This window comes from Heterodontus francisci, chromosome 23 (assembly GCF_036365525.1).
Source record: "Heterodontus francisci isolate sHetFra1 chromosome 23, sHetFra1.hap1, whole genome shotgun sequence".
Taxonomy (NCBI): Eukaryota; Metazoa; Chordata; class Chondrichthyes; order Heterodontiformes; family Heterodontidae; genus Heterodontus; species Heterodontus francisci.
The window spans coordinates 65932842-65958501 of NC_090393.1; the positions used below are offsets into that span (position 1 = coordinate 65932842).

The following is a 25660-nucleotide window of genomic DNA, read 5'->3' on the forward strand; positions in this document are numbered from 1 at the left end:
CAGCATAAAGTTCCATCAGAACTGTGCATATTGGCACCACTACAATTGCTTGCATTCTTCCAACAGGAAAGGAAATCATTTCTCTCTTTCTCTGACGTCGCTAGTGGGACAAGACAACATAGTTTATGGGATCCTCTCCTCCTCTAACATTTAGTACTCAATACCAAAGGTAGAGTGCACGACAAAACGACAAGCAAAGAGAGGCTGTGTACCTGGTGCAGAGGTTGAAGCTTGATTGGTGGCTGCTGCTGTGTTAAGGGTGAAGACATGGAAACCTGGCTTGACATCTGGCCCGGCACCTGAGCAACCATTGGTTGGGACTGGGACTGAGGCGCCAGCTGTGACGGTGGCTGAGACTGGAGCTGCTGGAGCTGCTGGAGTTGGAGCTGCTGCTGGATCAACCTCTGTGGCAGAGTTAGAAGGAAGGCATTTTTAAGTCAGCTCAGATAATCCATCTCATTACATCAGTGACATCCCTGTACCAACCAGTACTGCACCCCAGTGTTAAACAATGACAGACCTGTACCCACCAGCTCTGTACCCCAGTATTAACAATGATTATAGGCTCCAGTATTTTACCTGAATGTTATACAATGACAAACCTGCACCCTCAAATCTGTAGCTGTGTTGTAGAGTGACAGACCTGTACCCATCATTACTGTACTGTAGTCTACACCAATATTTGTCCAGAAATCAATCCCCCTCCCCATGTGTAGCCATAATTTGGCCTTAGATCAGACTTCAATTAGATGATAACAGAATATGCTGGAAATACTCAGCAGGTCAGGCAGCATCTGTGGTGAGATAAACAGAATTAACGTTTCAGATCGGTGGAAAAGGTTAGAGATGTAACAGGTTTTAAGCACAGAGCCAGGGAAAGAGGAAGGTGGGAGATTAAAGAACAGAAGGAAAGTTCTGTGATAGGGTGGAAGGTAGGTGAGATTAAATAATAGGGATGATGGTGTAAGGCAAAATAAAATGGTAATGGGACAAGGAAAGAAGCAAAAGATGAGTCGAGAGGAGGTGTAAATAGGAAAAGTAGAATCATCAACAACAGCTGCTGTCTGAAAAAATAGGGGCAGAGGTTATGGTGTGAAATTTAACTCAATGTTGAATCCAGAAGGCCGTAAAGTGTGCCTAATCGGCACCTGGAGCTTATGTTGAGCTTCACTGGATCACTGCAGGAGGCCGAGGAGAGAGAGGTCAGAGTGGGAGTGGGGCGGAGAATTAAAATGACAGGCGACCGGAACCTCGGGGTCATGCTAAGAGATTGAATAGGTGGTGTTCCACAAAGCGGTCACCCAATCTGCGTTTGGTTTCCCTTGTATAGAGGAGACCGTGAATACAGTAAACTAAGTTGAAATAAATACACGTAAATCGTTGTTTCATCTGGAAGGAGTGTTTGGGGCCTTGGATCGTAAGAAGGGAGGAGGTAAAAGGGCAGGTGATGCATCTCCTTTGCTTGCAAGGGAATGTGCTGTGGGGAGGGAAGAGGGCATTGGGGATGATTGAGGAGTGGACGAGGGCCTCACGGAGCAAACAGTCCCTTCGGAAGGCTGAAAGGGAGGGGAAGAGATGTTTTTGGAGGTGATATCACGTTGGAAGTGGGGGAAATGGTGGAGATGATCTGTTGAATGTGGAGGATGGTGGCGTGGAAGGTGAGGAAAAGGCGAACCCCTACCTTGGTTCTGGAAGGGAAGGGAGGGGTGAGAGCAGAAGTGCAGGAAATGGAACGGACACAGTCAAGGGCCCCGCCAACCATGGTGCAGATCAAAGGCAAACTGGGTGACCACTTAGCAGAACACCTCCGTTCAGTCCACAAGCGTGAACCTGAACTTCCAGTCTTCCGTTATTTCAATTCTCCATTCCACTCCCACTATGACCTCTCTGTCCTCGGTCTCTTGCAGTGTTCCAATGAAACTCAACGTAAGCTCAAGAACAACACGTCATCTTGCGATTAGGCACATGACAGCCTTCCGGACTCAATACTGAATTTTTCGCACAGCAGCTGTTGCTGATGATTCTACTGTTGTCATTTACATCTCCTCTAGACCCATCTTCTGTTTCTTTACTTGTCCCATTACTATCTTCTTGCACCATCATCCCTTTTGTCATTTAATCTCTCCTGCCTTCCACCCTATCACAGACCTACCCTTTTGTTCTTGCTCCCATCTCCACCCGCCCTTTTCCTCCCTCTGTACCTGCTTAATACCTGTTACATCTCTAACTTTTTCCAGTTCTGATGAAAGGCCACCGACCCAAAACATTAACACTGTTTTTCTCTCAACAGATGTTACATGACCTGCTGAGTATTACGAGCACTTTCTGTTTTTATTTCAGATTTCCAGCATCTGCAGTAATTTTTCTTTTCTATTAAATTAATTTTGGCAATATTTCTGATAACATTATAACTGCTTTTTGAATATTGCAAGTAATGTGGACACAACTGCAGTTTTAAAAGAACTAAAAGGATTCTCTTATTAAATTGAGTTTTCCATTCTCAATAACAACCCAAAATGAAAAATTGTAGTTATTGCAGAAAGGGAGGGGAGTGAGATCTCAGCACATCAGTGTGGGTTGCTGCATGATGCAAGGCCCACTGCTTAAGCGGGCGGTGTGACAGCTACTCTGGTGGCTCGCTGCAGCACTAACAATACAGTCCACAAAATGATACCCTGATGGCTGGTCTGTGCTGAGCTAGTTGACCTGGGGTGGCAGTAGGAACTCTACAAATTTTTAGGCTAGGAAAGGGAAACCAGCCAAGTTGGCCATTCTGTATGACTGCCAGTTCATCTTGCTGGAAAGCACATACATCTGGGTGCTGGATGAGAACAAGACCAGGCTTGGCTATGGTGGCTCACATGGTCAGACAACCTGCTGGCGCTCACACATGGAGCATGGTCACTCAGGATAGGGACCGCAGTGGGTTTGGAGGCAAGGAAAGCATAAAATCAGATGGGATGGTGGCGGGGGAGGGCGCCCTGCCAGCATCCCGCCTTTGCCGAAATTTAGTCTGGGGCAGGAAGAGGAAGACCTGTGAATGGGCTTCCTGCTCTGGCAATTGAGGCCCTTAACTGGGCAATTAATACCTAATTAAAGTCCTCCTCCGTCGCAGGCGCAATTACCCGTGCAGTGGGCAGCTCTGTCGCTGCATGGGAAGCACGGTATCAAAAACCATGTGGGCTGCTTCCCGGCTGCAGGGGTTGGGGGGAGTGGTGTGTCCCTCACGCAAAGGCACTTAGTGCCTGAACGAGGTACTCGGTATCAGCAAGGGGGGGCCTGCTGAGGGCCACCCCCCTGCCCTTGCTGTCAAACCCCCTCCCTCGCAGCCCCTACACCATGAGACTCCTCCTGCCCTGATCTATCTTAAGCCTGGTTCCAGCGCTGCTCCTTGGTGTCTGTTTGTTGCAGCTGCAGCAGCAGCCACCGCCTCCATAGTAGCATTGCAGCTGCCGGCCTCTGATGGGCCACCAGCTCTGCAAGGCCTGGACTTCCGGCAGTGGGGTCTTAAATCGTACAGAAGGCCCGCAGGCTTTCCAGTTAAGTGCCTGATTAGCATTAAATTCTGCGGGCCTTCTGTAGAAGAGGGGACGTGGGGATCTCAGAGTCGGTTTCCCCGATGTCGAGACCCTCACCACCAGCATAAAATTCCACCCCGTGTCTCAGTAACTTCAGGACAGGAAGGAAGAAAATTGTTCCTATGTAGCTGTGCTGAAGTGTCCTCCCTCTGGCACTGGCGATTCATTCACGTGCAATTCAATCCTTTTACCTGTTGTTGCTGTTGCATCTGTAGTTTCATTATCTGCTGCTGCTGCTGCTGTGCCTGGAACTGTTGCTGCTGCTGCTGTTGTTGCTGTTGCTGTTGTTGCTGCACAGCTTGTTGGGCCTGGAACTGCTGCTGCTGTTGTTGCTGCTGCTGCTGGGCAATCTGCTGCATCTGTAACTGGGCTGGAGGATTGGATTAATAAAAGAATGCCATTAACTTTGACCCTCTCGTTCAAAGTGTGAGTTTGGCCCGAGGCCCAACTGGTTGCTTCACAGGGGCAAAGCGTGTTCTCACACAGTTCATAAGAGGGAACCGTTTGTACATCTAGGTCACGAGATGGGAATCCCACAAGGCACAATGCTCAGAAACGTATACTTAATTGGTTTTACAACACTGAGCTTTAATAACCTCAATGGTGCAAAGCTGGACATTCACCTAACATACATAGTCCTGTGCTCATTACACTAGATTAAACACACTGAGCTACATGTTGAACACTGTACAGGTGTAATAAATGCTATAGGCACCAATGACGAGGGATGCGTTTGTGTTAACCCTCCACTTCTGTCACATTAAAAGAATTTTGCTTTACAAAATAACATTCAAAAATGAGTTAGAATCCAAACATGAAAGCTGAATTGTCATAAAAATCCAAACTTTGGGATGGGAACATGCTACTCCTACCTGGGCTACACATGACTCTAGTCCTAAAACGTGACTAAGTCATGTGCTTAGCAGGCCACTCAGTTGTGGCTTTGCAGCTAAGCCAGGGCAACTCCGATGAGTAATCAAAGTTGCCTTCTCATCCACATCACACGAACAAATCATTTAAAAAAAATCAACTCCCTAGTTCTGAATCTTCATCTCGTCTATTTCTAAACATTGATGTCCACTGTAATATCCTAGGAGTACAGTGACAGTTTAGAACCTGGGACCAGAACTAGTCTCGGGATAAAGGATCGGCTGTGTAGGACTGAGATGTAGAGAAATATCTTCACTCAGAAGGTTGTGAATCTTTGGAATTCTCTACCACAGAGAGCTGCAAATGCTCAGTTGATGAGTATATTGAAAACCGAGATCGACAGATTCTTTGAATCTAAGGGAATCAAGGGATTGGGTGGGAAACTGCAGTTGAGGTTGAAGATCAGCCACGATCATATTGAATGGCAGAGGAGCTTTGAAAGTTCGTATGAAAGTTCATATTCCCACACCCACTTTTTATGCTCTTATCTTAAGAAAAACCACTGCATAATGCAGAAGTGGTAGATAATTAGCTCCCATACACAATGCATTACCCCCATAGAAAGGGGAACTGATCCTGCTGCAAACACCCACTTGTAAATGAATGCATACTGCAAGAAGGCTGAACATCAAAGGTTTGACGGGTGAATCATTTTTAAGGAAGTGATCTCAATAAAAGAAAATCACCGAACACCACTGCCCTGTGCAGCCATGACCATGACCAACTTTCGCATACCTCACTTTTAACAATTTTTTTTTAAATCATGGTTGCCCCTCTGAACTTTCGTCTCCCTTCTCCAACATCATTCCACACATTCTACCTTCTCCAATCTCAATAGGTAGAAAGAGGGGTGAGGTCCAGCAAGCAGATTTTAGGGAGCTAGCAGGACCTCAAAGGCAGTAATCTCCAGATTACTCCTGGTGCGACATGCTAGCGCGTATAGAAATTGAAGGATAGAGCAGGTGAATGCATGACTCAAGAGATGGTGCAGCAGTGAGGGCTTTAGATTCCTGAGGCACTGGGGGAGGTGGGACCTGTACAGGCTGGACGGGTTGCACCTCAACAGAGCTGGGTTCAATGTCCACACAGGGCAGTTTGCTAATACTGTTGGGGAGGGTTAAGTCCAACTTGGCAGGGCAATGGAATGTAGCATTAGAAAGGATAAACAAGGTGCAAGAATGACTGGGAGAGACACATGAGTAAGAAATAGTAAGGTGGGGTCAGACTTAGAGGGAATGCAATAGGCCTAAATCAGGTTTACAGTGCATGTATGTAAACTCACAAAGCATGGTAAATAAGGTTGGCGCGCTGCAAGCGCGGATGGCCATGTAGGAATATTATGTTATAGCAATAACGGAGACCTGGCTCAAAAATGGGCAGGACTTGGTACTAAATATTCCTGGATACAAGGTGTTCAGGAAAGATAGAGTAGGAAGGAAAGAAGGATGGGTGGCAGTGTTGATTAAGAAGAATATTATAGTGCTTGAGAGAGAGTATGTTCTGGGGGGGGGGGGGGGTCAAGGACAGAATTCATTACACTACTGGGTGTATTATATAGGCCACCAACCAGTGGGAATGATGTACAGCATCAAATCTGCAGGGAAATTACAGAAAGGTGCAAAACTATAGAGTGGTGATAATGGGAGACCTTAATTATCCTAATATAGCTTGCGATAGTAGTAATGTAAAGGGCAGAGAGGAACAATAGGCTGTCTATAAAGAGATGGTTCAGGTACAGTCAAGGTACACTCCAACGTGGGGGCAAGGTAGAGCAACCAACGCCAGAGCTCGCTGGATGACGAAAAAGATAGAGTAAGATGAAGCAGGAAAAGGGTGTGTATTAAAGGCCGGCTACCTGACCAGAACCCGATGGGACCTGACGACGTGTTGGGTTCGGGTTGCACTTCCGGGTCCAGCATTCAGGCTCGGGTCAGACACGATTTATCACAACCTCAGGTAAGCGACTCAACTGTTGATGTAATTTGTGGACTAGAAAGGTGGTTTTGTTACAGTTATTTTAAGCTTGTGCAGATCAGCAACAAAATGAAAAACAGAAGGTAGGTTAACTGATAGTCGGGTCGGGTGCAAGAAAAAATGGAAGGACTCGGGCCGGGTCGGATGTGGTTCTGCCGGGCTCAGGTTGGGTTTCGTTTGCAGACCCAAGCCTGCCTTTAGTGTGTATGACAGATGTTAGGTTGATAATGCAAGTGAGAACCAGGTTGAATATAGAATATTCAGAGGGGAAGTAAGAAAGGAAATAAGAAAGGCAAAGAAGGAGTATGAGAAGATACCAGAAGTTAACATAAAAGGGAATCCAAAAATCTTGCATAGGCATATAAATGGTAAAAAAGTAGTAAGAGGAGATGTGAGGCTGATTAAGGAGCAAAAAGGGGATTTACATATGGAGACCGAGGGCATGGCTGAGGTAGTAAGTGAGTACTTAGCTACTGTCTTTACCAAGGAAGTGGATGTAGTTGAAATACTGGAAGGGCTAAAAATTGATAAAGAGAAGCTATTAGAAAGGCTAGCTCTACATAAGATTGATAAGTCACCAGGAACGGATGGGCCACATCTGAGCAGATGCTGAGGGAAGTAAGGGTGGAAATTGCTGAGGCATTGGCTATAATCTTCCAATCCTCCTCAGATTCAGAGGTGGTGCCAGAGGACTGGAGAACTGCAAATGTTACACCTTTGTTCAAAAAGGGATGTAAGGATAAACCCAGCAACTATAGACCAGTTAGTTTAACCTCCGTGTTGGGAAAGCTTTTAAAAATAATAGTCCGGGTTGAAATTAACAGTCACTTGGACAAGAGTGGATCAAGTAGGGAAAGCCAACACAGATTTGTTCAAGGCAAATTGTATTTAACTAACTTGATTGAGTTTTTTGATGAGGTAACAGAGAAGGTTGGTGAGGGGAATGTGGTGTCCATGAACTTCCAAAAGGTGTTTGATAAGGTGTCACATAATAGGCTTGCCAGCAAAGTTGAAGCCGATGGAATAAAAGGGACAGTGGCAACATGGGTACGAAGTTGGCTGAGTGACAGGAAACAGAGTAGTGGTGAACGGTTGTTTTTTTGGACTCGAGGAAGGTATACTGTGGGGTTCTCCAAGGGTCGAAACGAGGACCACTGCTTTCCTTGATATACACTGATGAGCTAAACTTGGGTGTACAGGGCACAATTTTAAAATTTGCAGATGACACAAAACTTGGACAATTTAAAAAATTCTAAAGGGTGCAGTAACAGAGAGGCCTGGGGGTATATGTGCACAAATCGTTAAGTGTCAGGGAAGGTTGAGAAAGTGGTTAAAAAGGCATATGAGATCCTAGGCTGTATAAATAGAGGCATAAGAGTACAATAGCAAGGAGGTCATGACGAGCCTTTATAAAACACCAGCTCACCCTCAACTGAAGCACTGTGTACAATTCTGGGCACTACACTTTCGGAAAAATGTGAAGGCTTTCGAATGGGTGCAAAAAAGATTTACGAGAATGTTTTCAGGGATGAGGGATTTCAGTTACGTGGATAAATCGGAGACGCTGGGGTTATTCTCCGTAGAGAAGATTTGATAGAGGTGTTCACAATCAAGAGAGCTAGATATAATGGATAGAGACAAATAGTTCCCATTGGCAGAAGGGTTGAGAACCGGAGGACATCAATTAAAGGTGATTGGCTAAAAGAACTAATGGCAATATGAGGAAAAGCTGTTTATGCAGTGAGTGGTGAGGATCTGGAAAGCACTGCCTGAAAGTGTGTTGGGGGCAGGTTCAATCGTGACTTTCAAAGGGGTCTGGATAAACACGTGAAGAGAAAAATGTGCAGGGCAACGAGTGAAATGGCGGGTAAGTGGAACGAGCAGAGTTGCTCTTGGAGACAGCTGGCATGAACACGACGGGCTGAATGGCCTCTTCCGTGCAGTAACCATTCTATGATTCCATTCCATAGGCCGTTATTCATCCAATCTCAATCCCACACATTCCAACCTCCATCCCTCACATGCCTCCAACCCTCCAGCTCTTCCTCCTCCAATCTCCACCCCACACACTCTTTCACCTCCAACCCTCACGCCTTTCCTCCTCCAATCTCCATTTCTCACGCTCTCTGTCTGGAAAACGCCATCCCTCAAGCCCATACTCCTCCAATCTCCATCCCTCACGCTCCTCCTCGGCCAATCTCCATCACTCACGCTCTTCCTCCTCCAAACTCCATCCCTCACGCTCATCCTCGGCCAATCTCCATCCCTCACGCCCATACTCCTCCAAACTCCATCCCTCACGCTCTTCCTCTTCAAAACTGCATCCCTCACGCTCTTCCTCCTCCAATCGCCATCCTTTTTTAAAATTATTCATTCATGCGATGTGGGTGTTGCTGGCCAGGCCAGCATTTATTCCCCATCCCCAATTGCCCTTGAGAAGGTGGTGGTGAGCTGCCTTCTTGAACCGCTGCAGTCCATGTGAGGTAGGTATACCCACAGTGCTGTTAGGAAGGGAGTTCCAGGATTTTGACCCAGCGACAGTGAAGGAACGGTGATATAGTTCCAAGTCAGGATGGTGTGTGACTTGGAGGGGAACTTGCAGGTGGTGATGTTCTCATGCATTTGCTGCTCTTGTCCTTCGAGATGGTAGAGGTCGCAGGTTTGGAAGGTGCTGTCTAAGGAGCCTTGGTGCATTGCTGCAGTGCATCTTGTAGAGATGTGCATCGGTGGTGGAGGGAGTGAATGTTTGTAAATGGGGTGCCAATCAAGTGGGCTGCTTTGTCCTGGATGGTGTCGAGCTTCTTGAGTGTTGTTGGAGCTGCACCCATCCAGGCAAGTGGAGAGTATTCCATCACACGCCTGACTTGTGCCTTGTAGATGGTGGACAGGCTTTGGGGAGTCAGGAGGTGAGTTACTCATCGCAGGATTCCCAGCCTCTGATCTGCTCTTATAGCCACAGTATTTATATGGCTTCTCCAGTTCAGTTTCTGGTCAATGGTAGCCGCTAGGATGTTGATAGTGGGGAATTCAGCGATGGTAATGCCATTGAATGTCAAGGGGAGATGGTTAGATTGTCTGTTGTTGGAGATGGTCACTGCCTGACACTTGTGCGGCGTGAATGTTACTTGCCACTTATCAGCACAAGTCTGGATAATGTCCAGGTCTTGCTGCAAATCTACACGGACCGCTTCAGTATCTGAGGAGTCACGAATGGTGCTGAACATTGTGAAATCATCAGTGAACATCCCACTTCTGACCTTATGATTCAAGGAAGGTCATTGATGAAGCAGCTGAAGATGGTTGGGCCTAGGACACTACCCTGAGAAACTCCTGCAGTGATGTCCTGGAGCTCAGACGATTGACCTCCAACAACCACAACCATCTTCCTTTGCGCCAAGTATGACTCCAACCAGCGGAGGGTTTTCCCCCTGATTCCCATTAACCTCAGTTTTGCTAGGGCTCCTTGATGCCATACTCAGTCAAATACTGCCTTGATGTCAAGGGCAGTCACTCTCACCTCACCTCTTGAGTTCAGCTCTTTTGTCCATGTTTGAACCAAGGCTCCCTCACACTCTTGCTCCTCCAATCTCCATCCCTCGCGCTCTTCTTCCTCCAATTCCTAACCCTCACAATCTTTCACCTCCAAACGCCATCCCTCACACTCTTTCTCTTCAAAACTGCATCCCTCACGCTCTTCCTCCTCCAATCGCCATTCCTCACGCTCTTCCTCCTCCAATCGCCATCCCTCACGCTCTTCCTCCTCCAATCGCCATCCCTCACGCTCTTCCTCCTCCAATCTCCATCCTTCACGCTCTTCCTCCTCAGCCAATCTCCATCCTTCACGCTCTTCCTCCTCAGCCAATCTCCATCCCTCCCGCTCTTCCTCCTCCAATCTCCATCCCTCACGCTCTTCCTCCTCCAATCGCCATCCCTCACGCTCTTCCTCCTCCAATCGCCATCCCTCACGCTCTTCCTCCTCCAATCGTCATCCCTCACGCTCTTCCTCCTCCAATCTCCATCCTTCACACTCTTCCTCCTCCAATCTCCATCCTTCACACTCTTCCTCCTCAGCCAATCTCCATCCTTCACACTCTTCCTCCTCAGCGAATCTCCATCCCTCCCGCTCTTCCTCCTCTAATTTCCATCTCTCATGCTCTTCCTCCTCCAATCTTCATCCTTTATGTCGTTCCTCCTCCAAACACCATCCCTCACATTCCTCCTCCTCCAACCTACATGCCTCACGTTCTGCCGCCTCCAATCTAAATGCCTCACACTCTTCCTTTTCTAAACTCCATCCCTCATGCGTTTCCTCCTCCAGTTTCTATCCCTCACAGTCTCCCTCTTCAAATCTCCATCCCTCATGGTCTTCCTTTGTTAATCGCCATCCCTCAAATTCCTTCACCTGCCATCTCTATTCCTCACGCTCTTCCTTCTCCAATAGCCAGCCCTCACTCTTGCTCCTCCAATCTCCAACCCTCACACAGTTCCTCTTCGAATCTCCATTCCCCAGACTTTTCCTCCTCCAAACTTCATCCCTCACACTCTTCCTCCTCCAACCACCATCCCTCATGCACTTCCTCCTCCAATGTTCCTCCGCCAATCTCCAGCATTCACGCTCTTCGGACCTCCTATCTCCGTCCCTCACGCTCTTCCTCCTCCAACCATCATCCCTCAGACTGTTCCTCTTCCAAACTCCATCCCTCATGCTCTTCTCCAAACTCCATCCCTCTCCCTCCTCCAACCAGCATACCTCACGCTCTTCCTCTTCCAATTTTTATCCCACACACTTCTTCCTCCAATTTGCCTCCCTCATATTCTTCCTCCTCCAATTTCCAACCCTCACGCTCTTCCTCCAATTTCCATCCCTCGGACTCTTCCTGCTGCTATCTGCATCCCGCACACCGTTCTTCCTCCAACCTCCATCCATCAAGCCCTTCTGCCTCCAAACACCATCCCTCGTACCCTTCCTCCTCCAATTTCCATCCTGACACTCTTCCTCCTCCTATCTCCATCCCTCATACTCTTCCTCTTCCAACCACCATCCTTCATGCTTTTCCATCCCTCATGGTCTACCACCTTCAATCTACACCCCTCACGCTCATCCTCCTCCAATCTCCATCCCTCATGGGCTTTGTCTTTCAACCTCCATCCCTCACGCTCTTCCTCCTCCAATCTCCATCGCTCAACCTCTTCCTCCACCGGTCTCCATCCCTCAACCTCTTCCTCCTCCAGTCTCCCTCAACCTCTTCCTCCTCCAGTCTCCCTCAACCTCTTCCTCCTCCAGTCTCCCTCAACCTCTTCCTCCTCCAGTCTCCCTCAACCTCTTCCTCCTCCAGTCTCCATCCCTCAAGCTCTTCCTCCTCCAGTCTCCATCCCTCAACCTCTTCCTCCTCCAGTCTCCATCCCTCAACCTCTCCCTCCTCCAGTCTCCATCCCTCAACCTCTCCCTCCTCCAGTCTCCATCCCTCAACCTCTTCCTCCTCCAGTCTCCATCCCTCAACCTCTTCATCCTCCAGTCTCCATCCCTCAACCTCTTCATCCTCCAGTCTCCATCCCTCAACCTCTTCCTCCTCCAGTCTCCATCCCTCAACCTCTTCCTCCTCCAGTCTCCATCCCTCAACCTCTTCCTCCTCCAGTCTCCATCCCTCAGCTTCTTCCTCCTCCAGTCTTCATCCCTCAGCCTCTTCCTCCTCCAGCCTCCATCCCTCAGCCTCTTCCTCCTCCTGTCTCCATCCCTCAACCTCTTCCAGCTCCAATCTCCATCCCGCACACTCTTCCTCCTCCAATCTCCATCCTTCATGCTTTTCCTCCTCCAATCTCCTTGTCTCACACTCTTGCTCTTCCAATCTCCATCCCTTACACTCTTCCTCCTCCAATCTCCATCCCTCACACTCTTCCTCCTCCAATCTCCATCCCTTACGGTCTTCCTCTTCCTATCTCCATCCCTCATGCTTTTCCTCCTCCAATCTCCTTGTCTCACACTCTTCCTCCTCCAATCTCCATCCTTCATGCTTTTCCTCCTCCAATCTCCTTGTCTCACACTCTTGCTCTTCCAATCTCCATCCCTTACACTCTTCCTCCTCCAATCTCCATCCCTCACACTCTTCCTCCTCCAATCTCCATCCCTCATGGGCTTTGTCTTTCAACCTCCATCCCTCACGCTCTTCCTCCTCCAATCTCCATCGCTCAACCTCTTCCTCCTCCGGTCTCCATCCCTCAACCTCTTCCTCCTCCAGTCTCCCTCAACCTCTTCCTCCTCCAGTCTCCATCCCTCAAGCTCTTCCTCCTCCAGTCTCCATCCCTCAACCTCTTCCTCCTCCAGTCTCCATCCCTCAACCTCTCCCTCCTCCAGTCTCCATCCCTCAACCTCTCCCTCCTCCAGTCTCCATCCCTCAACCTCTCCCTCCTCCAGTCTCCATCCCTCAACCTCTTCCTCCTCCAGTCTCCATCCCTCAACCTCTTCCTCCTCCAGTCTCCATCCCTCAACCTCTTCCTCCTCCAGTCTCCATCCCTCAGCTTCTTCCTCCTCCAGTCTTCATCCCTCAGCTTCTTCCTCCTCCAGCCTCCATCCCTCAGCCTCTTCCTCCTCCTGTCTCCATCCCTCAACCTCTTCCAGCTCCAATCTCCATCCCGCACACTCTTCCTCCTCCAATCTCCATCCTTCATGCTTTTCCTCCTCCAATCTCCTTGTCTCACACTCTTGCTCTTCCAATCTCCATCCCTTACACTCTTCCTCCTCCAATCTCCATCCCTCACACTCTTCCTCCTCCAATCTCCATCCCTTACGGTCTTCCTCTTCCTATCTCCATCCCTCATGCTTTTCCTCCTCTAATCTCCTTGTCTCACACTCTTCCTCCTCCAATCTCCATCCTTCATGCTTTTCCTCCTCCAATCTCCTTGTCTCACACTCTTGCTCTTCCAATCTCCATCCCTTACACTCTTCCTCCTCCAATCTCCATCCCTCACACTCTTCCTCCTCCAATCTCCATCCCTTACGGTCTTCCTCTTCCTATCTCCATCCCTCATGCTCTTTGTCCTCCAACTTCCATCCCTCACAATCTTTCACCTCCAATCTCCATCCCTTACGGTCTTCCTCTTCCGATCTCCACCCCTCACACTCTTCATCCTCCAATCTCTATCCCTCACACTCTGCCTCCCCCAGTCTCCATCCCTCACGCTCTTCCTCCAATCTCTATTCTTCATACTCTTTGACCTCCTATTTCCATCCCCCTCACTGTTCCTCCTGCAATCTCCATCCTTCACACTGTTCCTCCTCCAATCGCCATCCCTCACGCTCTTCCTCCACCAATCTCCATCCCTCACGCTCTTTCAAACTGCATCCTTCATGCTTTTCATCCTCCAATTTCTATCCCTCACAGTCTTCCTCTTCAAATCTCGATCCCTCACGCTCTTCCTCCTCTAATCTCCATCCCCCAGTCTTCGTCTTCAAATCTCGATCCCTCACGCTCTTACTCCTCTAATCTCCATCCCTCACAGTCTTCCTCTTCAAATCTCGATCCCTCACGCTCTTCCTCCTCTAATCTCCATCCCTCACAGTCTTCCTCTTCAAATCTCGATCCCTCACGCTCTTCCTCCTCTAATCTCCATCCCTCAGTCTTGGTCTTCAAATCTCGATCCCTCACGCTCTTCTTCCTCCTTTCTCTATCCCTCATGCTTTTTCTTTTCCAATCTCCATCCATGACGCTCTTCCTCTTCTAGACAATTAACCTTAGTGAAGGGCACATAGTTGGAAAACTGAATTAAATGTAAAGAAATATTAACTGTACCATTTTGGATAACAGAATGGTGAAAGGGAACTTCTTAACTCTTAACCGACTGGCGGGCCAGAGAGATCTTGTGGTGTTGATACATAAATCTTTAAAGGTGCGCGCATATGTAGATGGGTTATATATGTGACACTGAATGCAACAGCAAGGAATCAACACTGGTATTCAGACAAAACACTGGTTGGGTTGCAGTTGGAGTATTGCTGGCAGTCCTGGGCACATTACCAAAAAGGTAACCTATGCGTAGGGGCGGAAGATGTAGGTATGGTTCTTAATGAATAATTTGCGTCTGTCTTCACAAAAGAGGGGGACAATGCAGATATTGTAGTTAAGGAGGAGAAGTGTGAAGTATTGGATGTGATAAACATAGTGAGAGAAGAAGTATTAATAGGATTAGCATCTTTGAAAGTTGATAAATCACCAGGGCCAGATGAAATGTACCCTAGGCTGTGAAAAGAAGCAAGAGGAAATAGCAGAGGGTCTGACCATCATTTTCCAGTCCTCACTGGATACAGGTGTGGTGCCGGAGGATTGGAGAACTGCTAACGCTGTAACTCTGTTTAAAAAGGGAGTAAGGAATAGACCGAATAATTACAGGCCAGTCAGTTTAACCTCAGTAGTGGGCAAATTATTGGAATCTATTCTGAGAGACAGGATATACAGTCACTTAGAAAGGCACAAGTTAATCAAGGATAGTCAGCATGGATTTGTTAAGGGAACATCTTGTCTGACCAATTTGATCGAATTTTTTGAAGAAGTAACAAGGAAGATAGATGAAGGTAGTGCAGTTGATGTGGTCTACATGGATTTTAGCAAGGATTTTAACAAGGTCCCACATGGCAGACTGGTTAAAAAAAATAAAATCCCATGGGATCCAGGGAAATGCAGCAGGGTGGATACAAAATCGGCTCAGTGGCAGGAAACAAAGGGTAATTGTTGACGGCTGTTTCAGCGACTGGAGTGCTGTTTCCAGTGGTGTTCCGCAGGGCTCAATGCTGGGTCCCCTGCTTTTTGTGGTGTATATAAACAATTTGGACATAAATGTAGGGGGCATGATCAAGAAGTTTGCAGACAACACAAAGATTGGGTGCGGGGTAAATAGCGAGGAGGATAGCTGTAGGCTGCAGGAAGATATTGATGGGCTGGTCAGATGGGTAGAAATGTGGCAAATGGAATTCAATTTGGAGAAGTGTGAGGTGATGCATTTGGAGAGGTCAAACAAGACAAAGGAATACATGAATAATGGGAAATTACTGAGAAGTGTAGAGGAAGTGAGGGACCTTGGAGTGAATGTCCAAAGATCCCTGAAGGTAGCAGGACAGGTCAATAAGGTGGTTAAGAAGGCATATAGAATCCTTTCCTTTATCAGCCGAGGTATAGAATATAAGAGCAGGGAGGTTATCCTGGAACTGTATAACTCATTGGTTAGGTCACAACTTGAGTACTGTGTGCATTCGGGTCACCTCATTACAGAAAGGATGTAATTGCACTAGAGAGGGTACAGAGGAGATTTACAAGGATGTTGCCAGGACTGGAAAAATGCAGCTATGAGGAAAGATTGGATACGCTGGGGTTGTTCGCCTTGGAACAGAGAAGGCTGGGGGAAGATCTGATTGAAATATACAAAAGTTTGAGAGTCCTGGATAGAGTGGAGGGGAAGGGTCTATTCACCTTAGCAAAGAGGTCAGTGACAAGGGGGCATAGATTGAAAGTGATCGTTAGAAAAATTAGAGAGATGAGGAAAAACTTTTTCACCCAGAGGGTGGTTGGAGGTGGGGGGGGGGCGGTCTGGAATTCACTGCCTGAAAGGGTAGTTGACGCAGAGACCCTCAACTCATTCTTTTTTTTAAAAAAAGAGTCTGGATATGCACCTCAACTGCCGTACTCTGCAGGGCTACGGACCAAATGCTGGAAAGTAGGATTAGAATAGTTGGATCGTTTTTCAGCTGGCAAAGACACGATGGTATAATAAAAGTAAAATATTGCAGATGCTGGAAATCTGAAATAAAAATAAGAAATGCTGGAACCACTCAACAGGTCTGGCAGCATCTGTGGAAAGAGAAGCAGAGTTCACGTTTCGGGTCAGTGACCCTTCTTCGGTTCCGAAGACACGATGGGCCAAGTTGCCTCTTTCTGTGCCTTAACCTTTCTATGATTATAGGAAAGATATCAGGGAAAGAGACTAATGAATATCAGCAATCTAATACCAAGAATGAGAGTTAAGATTATAACTAAGCGCGCAAAAAAAAACATAGAAATTATTTAAATTAGGGGAAGTTAAAGAAAGTTGATGATGGCAGGGCAATTGTGTTGTGTATATGGACTTTCAAAAGGCTACCACATAATAAACTTATTAGCAAAATTGAAAAGCATGGGTTTACAGGGGCTGTAGCTACCTGGATATGAAATTGGAAAAGGGACAGAAAGACAGAATGACTGTTTTTCATACTGAAGGCTAGTGTTCAATGGGGTTCCTCATAATGAATTGGACTTGGGCATACAGGGGCATAATTTCAAAGCTTGCAGATTACCTGAAACTCAGAAATGTAGTAAACAATCAAAAGAATAGTAACAAACTTTGGGAGGGCTTAAGACTGGTGAAATGGGCAGACATATGGCAGATGAAGTTTAATTTAGTATAATGTGGGAAAATGTGAAATTGTCCATTTTGGCAGGAAGAATAAAAAAGCACATTATCTAAATGGTGAGATATTGCAGAGCTCGGAGATGTAGAGGGATCTGGGTGTCCTAGTGCATGAATCACAAAAGAGTATCATGCATGTACAGCAAATAATTAGGAAAGTTAACAGAATGTTATAATTTATTGCAAGGGGAATTGAATACAAAAGTAGGGAGGTTATGCTTCAGCTACACAGGGCGCATCTGGATTACTGTGTATAGTATTGGTCTCCTTATTTAAGGACAGATGTAAATGCACTGGAAGTAGCTCAGAGAAGGTTTACTAGACTAATACCTGGAATGGGTGGACTGTCTTATGTGGAAAAATTGGACAGGCTAGGCTTGTATCTGCTGGAGTTTAGAAGAGTAAGAGGCAACTTGATTGAAACATATAAGATCCTGATGGGTCTTGACAGGGTGGATGTGGAAAGGATGTTTCCTCTTGTGGGAGAATCTAGAACTAGGAGTCACCCATTTAAGGCAGAGATGAGGAGAATTTTTTTCTCTCAGAGGGTCGTGAGTCTTTGGAATTCTCCTCCTCAAAAGGCGGTGGAAGCAGAGCCTCTGAATATTTTTAAGGCAGAGGTAGAATGGTTTTGATAGAATGTTTCCACTGCAGAAGGGTCAGTAACCCTGAGGAGACAGATTGGCGAAAGAATCATAAGAGACATGAGGAAAACAAATTATGCAGCAAGTTATCATCTAGAATGCACTAACTGGAAGAGTGGTGGAAGTAGATTCAATAGTAACTTTCAAAAGTGAATTGGGTAAATACTTGAAAATGTGCAGCACTATGGGCAAAAAGCAGAGGAGTGGGACAAATTGGATTGCTCGTTCAAAGAGCCAGCACAGGCACAATGGGCTGAATAGCCTCCTTCTGTGCTATGTGATTCTACGTCATAAGAGGGTAAATGACAAAAGGTTATTTCGATCAGTTGGTGAATTGGTAGCCAGGATGTGCACAACATGGTCCGATCCTCCTGTCCTGCAGGGTTAACGGACCGTTCTTTCTCAATCAGTATTTCTCTACACACCTTCAGAGCACAGAACAAAAAGGATCGCCTACAATATTTCCTGCATGTTTATCTGCACTGATACAGTAAACTGAGTAACCTGACAAAAGATACTGAAACCTGGATGGATCAGATATATTAGCAGAATGTCTGAAGTTTGACTACTGCTGAAGGCCTTGTCTTAGACTTTACCTGCAGTTCAGCCTATTTAAGAAGTCAAGCCCCTTTAACTGGAAGCAGGGGCAGTGAGTGGGGTGGCTAGCGACAGGAACTATTTTTTGGGACTTCATACGGCACAGGGGAAGGAGGTAATATGTGGCACTGTTCATTTGCAATGGAATGGAGATATATTCAAATATGTAGTTGGGTGGTGCAGTGGTTAGCACCGCAGCCTCACAGCTCCAGCGACCTGGGTTCAGTTCTGGGTACTGCCTGTGCGGAGTTTGCAAGTTCTCCCTGTGACCGCGTGGGTTTCCGCAGGGTGCTCCGGTTTCCTCCCACAGCCAAAGACTTGCAGGTTGATAGGTAAATTAGCCATTGTAAATTGCCCCTAGTGTAGGTAGGTGGTAGTAGAATGGTGATGTGGTAGGGAACATGGGATTAATGTAGGGTTAGTATAAATGGGTGGCTGTTGGTCGGCACAGACTCGGTGGGCCGAAGGGCCTGTTTCAGTGCTGTATCTCTCTATGACTATGTGCTCAGCATTCTGCTTCTCCAGAAGCATACAGGCCATGCTCCCACAGTGTGTGAAGAATGTACTATGAGGGAGAACGTGTATGATTTCTGCTCCTCTTGTTCCTCCCATTTTTGGAGCAGAGTGCAGTCAATATCAACTCAGTCCAGTGACCTTGTATTCTAACAAAGACATAGCAACCACAGCACATTATATATTTGAATACTGATGGGTGGAATAGCCATGATATGGAGAAATCTGGCTGAGAACAATATGAATCTGACTTTTGCAGACCAAGAGAAAGAGATTTAAATTGCTCTTGATGACATTTTATAGAAACATGTTCCTTTGATGCTCTTTTAATGCATTCTAAACAATTGATTTGTTTTCAGTATGCAAATGCATTAAATGCTGTGCAAAAGAATTCTGTGTGGATGCACTGACACATTTGTTCCAAGTACCGTGGAGTGTAACTTGGAGATTGACTGACCATTCTGAATTTCAGTAAGTGTAAAACAGGCTCAACCAGGCAGTCGCTATGGTAGTTTAGCAACCGTACAGGCCGTGCTGTATATCAAAAATAAATGGTCTGGTTTCCTCTTTCCCAACATCGCTGTCACTCAAGTCTTCCTTTCCTCCAATGAGAAGGTAGACACTCCTCCTGTCCAACACCAGACACTTCTAAAATCACCGCTGAAGTCATATTCTCCCCGAGAACTGGACTGAGCTACTGACCAAGTGGACGACAAACTGGAGCATCAGGTAACAGGGGGACTCAAACCGAGGAGCATAGTCTAGCAAGGAAAGCACCATGAAAAAAAGCATTGAGACAGCGACTGCAGTAAAACAGGTGCAGCCTACTTCAGGACTTTGCAACTTCCATATCCTACTCACACTGCTGCTGCGTGCTTGGCGGGAAGCCAGGCATGTGAGGCATCATTCCAGACGTACCCGGCTGAGGCTGTCCAGGATGTGACATTGATGGATTCAACTGTCCCAGACCTGCCACTCCGGGGGGACGAGTGGCCATCATCCCACTCGAGCTCCCCGTAGGGCCACCCTGCAAGTTCTGCAAAGCATTCATTGGATCTAGGAAGGAGGAAAACAAAAAAAAGGTAAAACTTCTGTTAAATTCTTTAAAAAGCAGATGCCCAAGTAAAGATCAGGTAATTCAAAGAATTATATGGCACAGAAGGAAGCCATTCAGCCCATTGTGCCTGTGCCAACTCTTTGAAAGAGCTATTTAATTACTCCCACTCCCTGCTCTTCGTCCATAACCCTGCAAATTTTTCCCATCAAGTATTTACCCAATTCCCTTTTGAAAGTTACTATTGAATCTGCTTCCATCACCATTTCCAATCATAACTCCCTGTGGAAAGAATATTTCTCCTCATCTCTTTGTTTCTTTTGCCAATTACTTTAAATCTTTCTCCCCTCGTTACCCACTCCATCCATCTGATTACCCAGCAGTGGAAATGTACAATTACATAGAATTTACAGCACAAAAACAGGCCATTCGACCTAATTGGTCTATGCCAGTGTTTATGCTCCATATGAGCCTCCTTCCACCATTCTTCATGCAATCCTATCAACATATCTTTCTATTCTTTTCTTCCACCATGTGCTAATCAAGCTTCCCTTTAAAGGTATCTATGCTATTCCACTCAACTGCTCTTTGTGGTAGCGAGTTCTACATTCTTACCACTCTCTGTGTAAACACCTAGTTTTAATCTCCCTCACAAGTGGAAATATCTTCTTCTACATCTACCCTATCAAACCCATTCATAATTTTAAAGATTTCTATTAAGTCACCCCTCAGTCTGCTTTTTTTTTAAAAGAAAAAGAGCCACAGCCTGTTCAGCCATCCCTGATACACATAACTTCTCATTCTGGTATTATCCCTATAAATCTTTTTTGTACCTTTCTATAATAGAGACCAGAACTGTATACAATGTTCCAAGTGTAACCTAACCAAGGTTCAATACAAGTTTAACATACCTTCTCTACTATTTAATTCTATTGTTCTGGAAGCGAACCCCAGTGCTTGGTTTGCTTTTTTTATGGCCTAATTAACCTGTTGATATTTTTAGTGCATCTGTACCCTTAGATCTTTTGCTCCTCTATCCCATTTAGACTCCTATTATCCAACAATATGTGGCCTCCTTATTCTTCCTACCATAACATAAGAACATAAGAACTAGGATCAGGAATAGGCAATTCAGCCCCTCGAGCCTGCTCCGCCACTCAATACGATCATGGCTGATCTCATCTTGGCCTCAACTCCACTTTCCTTCCCATTCTCCATAACCCTTCAACTAACCCTTTCTCCTCCTTAAATTCCAGAGACTCATGACCCATTGAGAGAAGTAATTTCTCCTCATCTCTGTTTTAAATCTGCTACCCCTTATCCTAAAACTATGATCTCTTGTTCTAGATTGCCCCACCAGAGGAAACATCCTCTCTGCAGCTACTTTGTCAATCCCCTTAATTATCTCAATACCTCAATTAGATCTCCCCTCATTCTTCTAAACTCCAGAGAGTAAAGGCCTAAACTGCTCAATCTCTCTTCACAAGACAAACCCCTCATCTCTGGAATCAATCTAGTGAACCTCCTCTGAGCTGCCTCCAATGCAACTACATTAGTAGGGGGACCAAGTAAGGGGACCAAAACTGTACGCAATACTCCAGGTGCTGTCTCACTGATGCCTTGTACAGTTGCAGCAACACTTCCCTACTTTTATACTCTATTCCTTTAGCAATAAATGCCAAAATTCTATTTGCCTTCCTTATTACCTGCTGCACCTGCATACTAGTTTTCTGCGATTCGTGCACGAGGACACCCAGATCCCTCTGCACTGAAGCACTCTGAAGTTTCTCTCCATTTAGATAATAATTTGCCTTTCTATTCTTCCAACCAATATGGATAACCTCACACTTATCCACGTTAAACTCCATCTACCAACATGCACCATCTCACACTTATCTATAGAAATATATTTTCCAGTTACATGCTCATTCTGCAAGTTTATTTATTCATTTAGAGATACAACACTGAAACAGGCCCTTCGGCCCACCGAGTCTGTGCCGACTATCAACCAACCATTTAAACTAATCCTACATTAATCCCATATTCCTACCACATCCCCTCAATTCCCCTACCACCTACCTACACTAGGGGCAATTTACAATGGCCAATTTACCTATCAATCTGCAAGTCTTTGGCTGTGGGAGGAAACCAGAGCACCCGGCGGAAACCCACGCGGTCACAGGGAGAAGTTGCAAACTCCGCACAGGCAGTACCCAGAATCGAACCCGGGTCGCTGGAGCTCTGAGGCTGCGGTGCTAACCACTGCGCCGCCCTTCATTAATGTCTTCGATCTTGTCGCAGTCTTCCTCAGTATTAAATACACACCCCAATTTGGTTTCCTTCATGAATGTAGAAATGGTACTTCCAATTCCTGAGTGAACAACTGTGGTTCCAGCACCAATCCTTGTGGCACACCACTTCCCAACTTTTACCAGTTGAGTAAATACTCTTAACTCCTACTTTTTGTTTTCTGTTTTGTAGCCAGCTTGCTATCCCTTCTGCGCATGTTCTGATTTAGTCATGAGTCTACTGTGTGGTACCTTATCGAAGGCCTTTCACAGATCCAAATATAAGTCATCTTATTGCATTATTCCTGTCTACTCTTTTATTTATTCAAAGAATTCAGTAAGGCTCATCAAGCATGACATTGCCTTTGGAAATCTGTGCTGACTACTCTTCATTATATTTTCTAGACGTTTCTCTAGTACCTCCTTCAGTAAAGATTTCATTACTGTTCCTACCACTGACATTAAGTGAACTGGTCTACAACTCCCTGAAAATGTTCTAGTTCCCCCTTTAAATATAAGAATCACATTAGCTGCCCACCAGTTCGCTGGCACTATTCCCTTTTCTACCTAATTTTTCCCTATATGAAATCAGGCCTCTGCTATCTCTTCCCTAGCTTTTTTCTTGAACATGCTTAGATGCAATCCATCCAGACCAAGGATTTATTCTCTCCAGGTTTGACTAGTTTACCAATTATCTCCCCCTTTCTAGCTTAAAAATGTTAAAATTATTTTTGATCACTTCTTCTAATGTCATGTCCACCTTGTTAGTCTCTCTTGCACATAGAGTAATAAAGTAACTGTTCAATATTTCTGACAGTTCGCTGTCATTCCCTGAGTTTATCTTGTGCATTCTTTAGTGGCCCTATTCCTATCCTGATTTTTCTTTTGTTATTTATGTGTCTCCCTATTTATTCTATCAATGCCCTAATTCAAGCTCAAGCAACTCATTTCACGACAACACTGCTGACTTTTTCTGCTAACATAATCAATATACAGAGTTAGTACATGACTTGAGCTGAACAGAAATCTTATCCTTCAATAAATGCTGCCACTGCTTTACAAAGAACAGTACAGCACAGGAACAGGCCATTCGGCCCTCCAAGCCTGCGCCGATCTTGATGCCTGCCTAAACTAACACCTTCTGCACTTCCAGGGCCCATATCCCTTACATATCACTTACACAGAAAGCCCTTAGGTCAGTATGATGGGATGGGAAACAACTCTGGAGCTTGTACCCAACCTTCGACACACTCCAAACCTTTCCATCCTCAACTGGACAGTTCACAGTGCAGCCTGGTGGGCAAACTGCTGTGCAGGAGTAGAGGTTTTTGGCGGATGATTATTGTTTGGGAATGGAGGGTGGTGAGGAGAGCTGATCAAATGCTAGTTGCACACTGTTACAAAAATCACACAACGCTAGCCACAGTGACTGTGAAGAAGCCTCCCTGATTTCACTGCCTGATCAGTCTTATCCAAAATCCCTATGCGGAGCTTTCACAACCAGTAAACAAGGAAGAAAAAGGTCACAGATTGGGCTGTAAGAGTTTGCACGCTGATTGGGAGCCTGTTGTGACCAGCCTGGTCACATGACTTCGGCATTCTGGAACCCACAGACTCATTTGTTCCTAGAAGATATCCATTTTCATATTGAATGCTAACAGGATCAGGAGCACAGTGGCGCAGTGGTTAGCACCGCAGCCTCACAGCTCCAGCGACCCGGGTTCAATTCCGGGTACTGTCTGTGTGGCGTTTGCAAGTTCTCCCTGTGTCTGCGTGGGTTTCCTCCGGGCGCTCCGGTTTCCTCCCACATGCCAAAGACTTGCTGGTTGATAGGTTAATTGGCCATTATAAATTGCCCCTAGTATAGGTAGGTGGTAGGGAAATATAGGGACAGGTGGGGATGTGGTAGGAATATGGAATTAGCGTAGGATTAGTATAAATGGGTGGTTGATGGTCGGCACAGACTCGGTGGGCCAAAGGGCCTGTTTCAGTGCTGTATCTCTAAACTAAACTAAACATTCAAAACTTGTGTCCATTTCCCTCAAAATCAGCACTGCTGCAGGAGGACTTTCAGACAGCTATTTAAAGGAAATACAGCAGTCATGATTAATTGTGTGCAGATGTTGGTGGACTTATTGATAAGACTACCACCATGCCAGTTGCATGAATACTGTGGCTACAAGAGGAGGTCAGAGGGTGGGAATTCTGCGGCGAGTAACGCACCTCCTGACTCCCCAATGCCTGTCTACCATCTACAAGGCACAAGTCAGAAGTGTGATGGAATGCTCTCCATTTGTCTGGATGGGTGCAGCTCCAACAACACTCAAGAAGCTCAACACCATCCAGGACAAAGCAGACAGCTTGACTGGCACCCCATCTACCACCTTCAACATTCACTCCCTCCACCACCGACGCACAGTGGCAGCAGTGTGTACCATCTACAAGATGCACTGCAGCAACTCACCAAGGCTCCTTCGACAGCATCTTCCAAACCCATGACCTCTACCACCTAGATCACCACCACCTGCAAGTTCCCCTCCAAGCCACACACCATCCTGCCGTTCCTTCACTGTCACTGGGTCAAAATCCTGGAACTCCCTTCCTAACAGCACTGTTGGTGTACCTACACCAAAAGGACTGCAGCGGTTTAAGAAGGCAGCTCACCACCACCTTCTCAAGGGCAATTAGGGATGAGCAATAAATATATAAATAAAACTAAATGGCCAGCAACGCCTACATCCCATGAACGAGTAATAAAAAAAATTCCACTGAGGAAGAAAGACTCTACAAAAAGGATGAACCATTCATGTCTAACTAAGGAAGTTAAGGATGGTATCAAATTAAAAGAAAAGGTGTACAATGCTGCGAAGATTAGTGGTAGGTCAGAAGATTGGGAAGATTTTGGAAACCAGCAAAGGATGACTAAAAAAATAAAGAGGGAGAAATTAGAATATGAGAGTAACCTATCAATAAATATAAAAAGATAGCAAGAGCTTCTACAAGTATATAAAAAGGAAGAGAGTAGCTAAAATAAATGTTGGTCCCTTAGAAGATGAGGCTGGGGAATTAATAATGGGAAATAAGGAAATGGCAGAGACTTTGAACAAGTATTTTGTTTCTGTCTTCACAGTAGAAGACACAAAAAAATCCCAAATAATAGCTGAAAATCAAGGGGGAAAAGGGAGGGAGGAATATGAAACAATCACTACTAGAGAAAAAGTACTAGGGAAACTAATGGGACGAAAGGCTGACAAGTCCCCTGGACCTGATGGCCTGCATCCTAGAGTCTTAAAAGAAGTGGCTGCAGAGATAGTGGATGCATTGGTTATAATCTTCCAAAATTCCCTAGATCTGGAAAGGTCCCAATGGATTGGAAAACCACGAATCTAACACCCTTATTCCAAGAAAGAAGGGAGACAGAAAGCAGGAAACTACAGGCCAGTTAGCCTTAGGGCTGTCACTGGAAAATGCTGGAATCCATTATAAAGGAAGTACAGCTGGACATTTAGAAATTCATGATACAATCAAGCAGAGTCAATATGGTTTTACGAAAGGGAAATTGTGTTTGACGAATTTATCAGAGTTCCTTGAAGATGTAACAGGGTGGATAAAGGAGAACCAGCAGATGCAATGTGTTTGGATTTCCAAAAT

The 25660-nt window shown here is 45.9% G+C and overlaps 1 protein-coding gene across 4 annotated transcripts in view; it reads right to left on the minus strand.

Moving 5' to 3' along the window:
• med15 (mediator complex subunit 15) overlaps nt 1-25660 on the minus strand; it is a 219181-nt gene that overhangs the window by 144352 nt on the left and 49169 nt on the right. For 2 of the 4 annotated variants that reach the window (XM_068055439.1, XM_068055437.1), the window contains exons 5-7: nt 19529-19723; nt 3770-3948; nt 213-404 (exon numbers count right to left, since the gene is read on the minus strand). In XM_068055439.1, coding sequence (XP_067911540.1) covers nt 213-404; nt 3770-3948; nt 19529-19723 — 566 coding nt within the window. The remainder of the gene's footprint in view (nt 1-212; nt 405-3769; nt 3949-19528; nt 19724-25660) is intronic. The other 2 variants (XM_068055438.1, XM_068055440.1) reach the window with 2 other exon arrangements.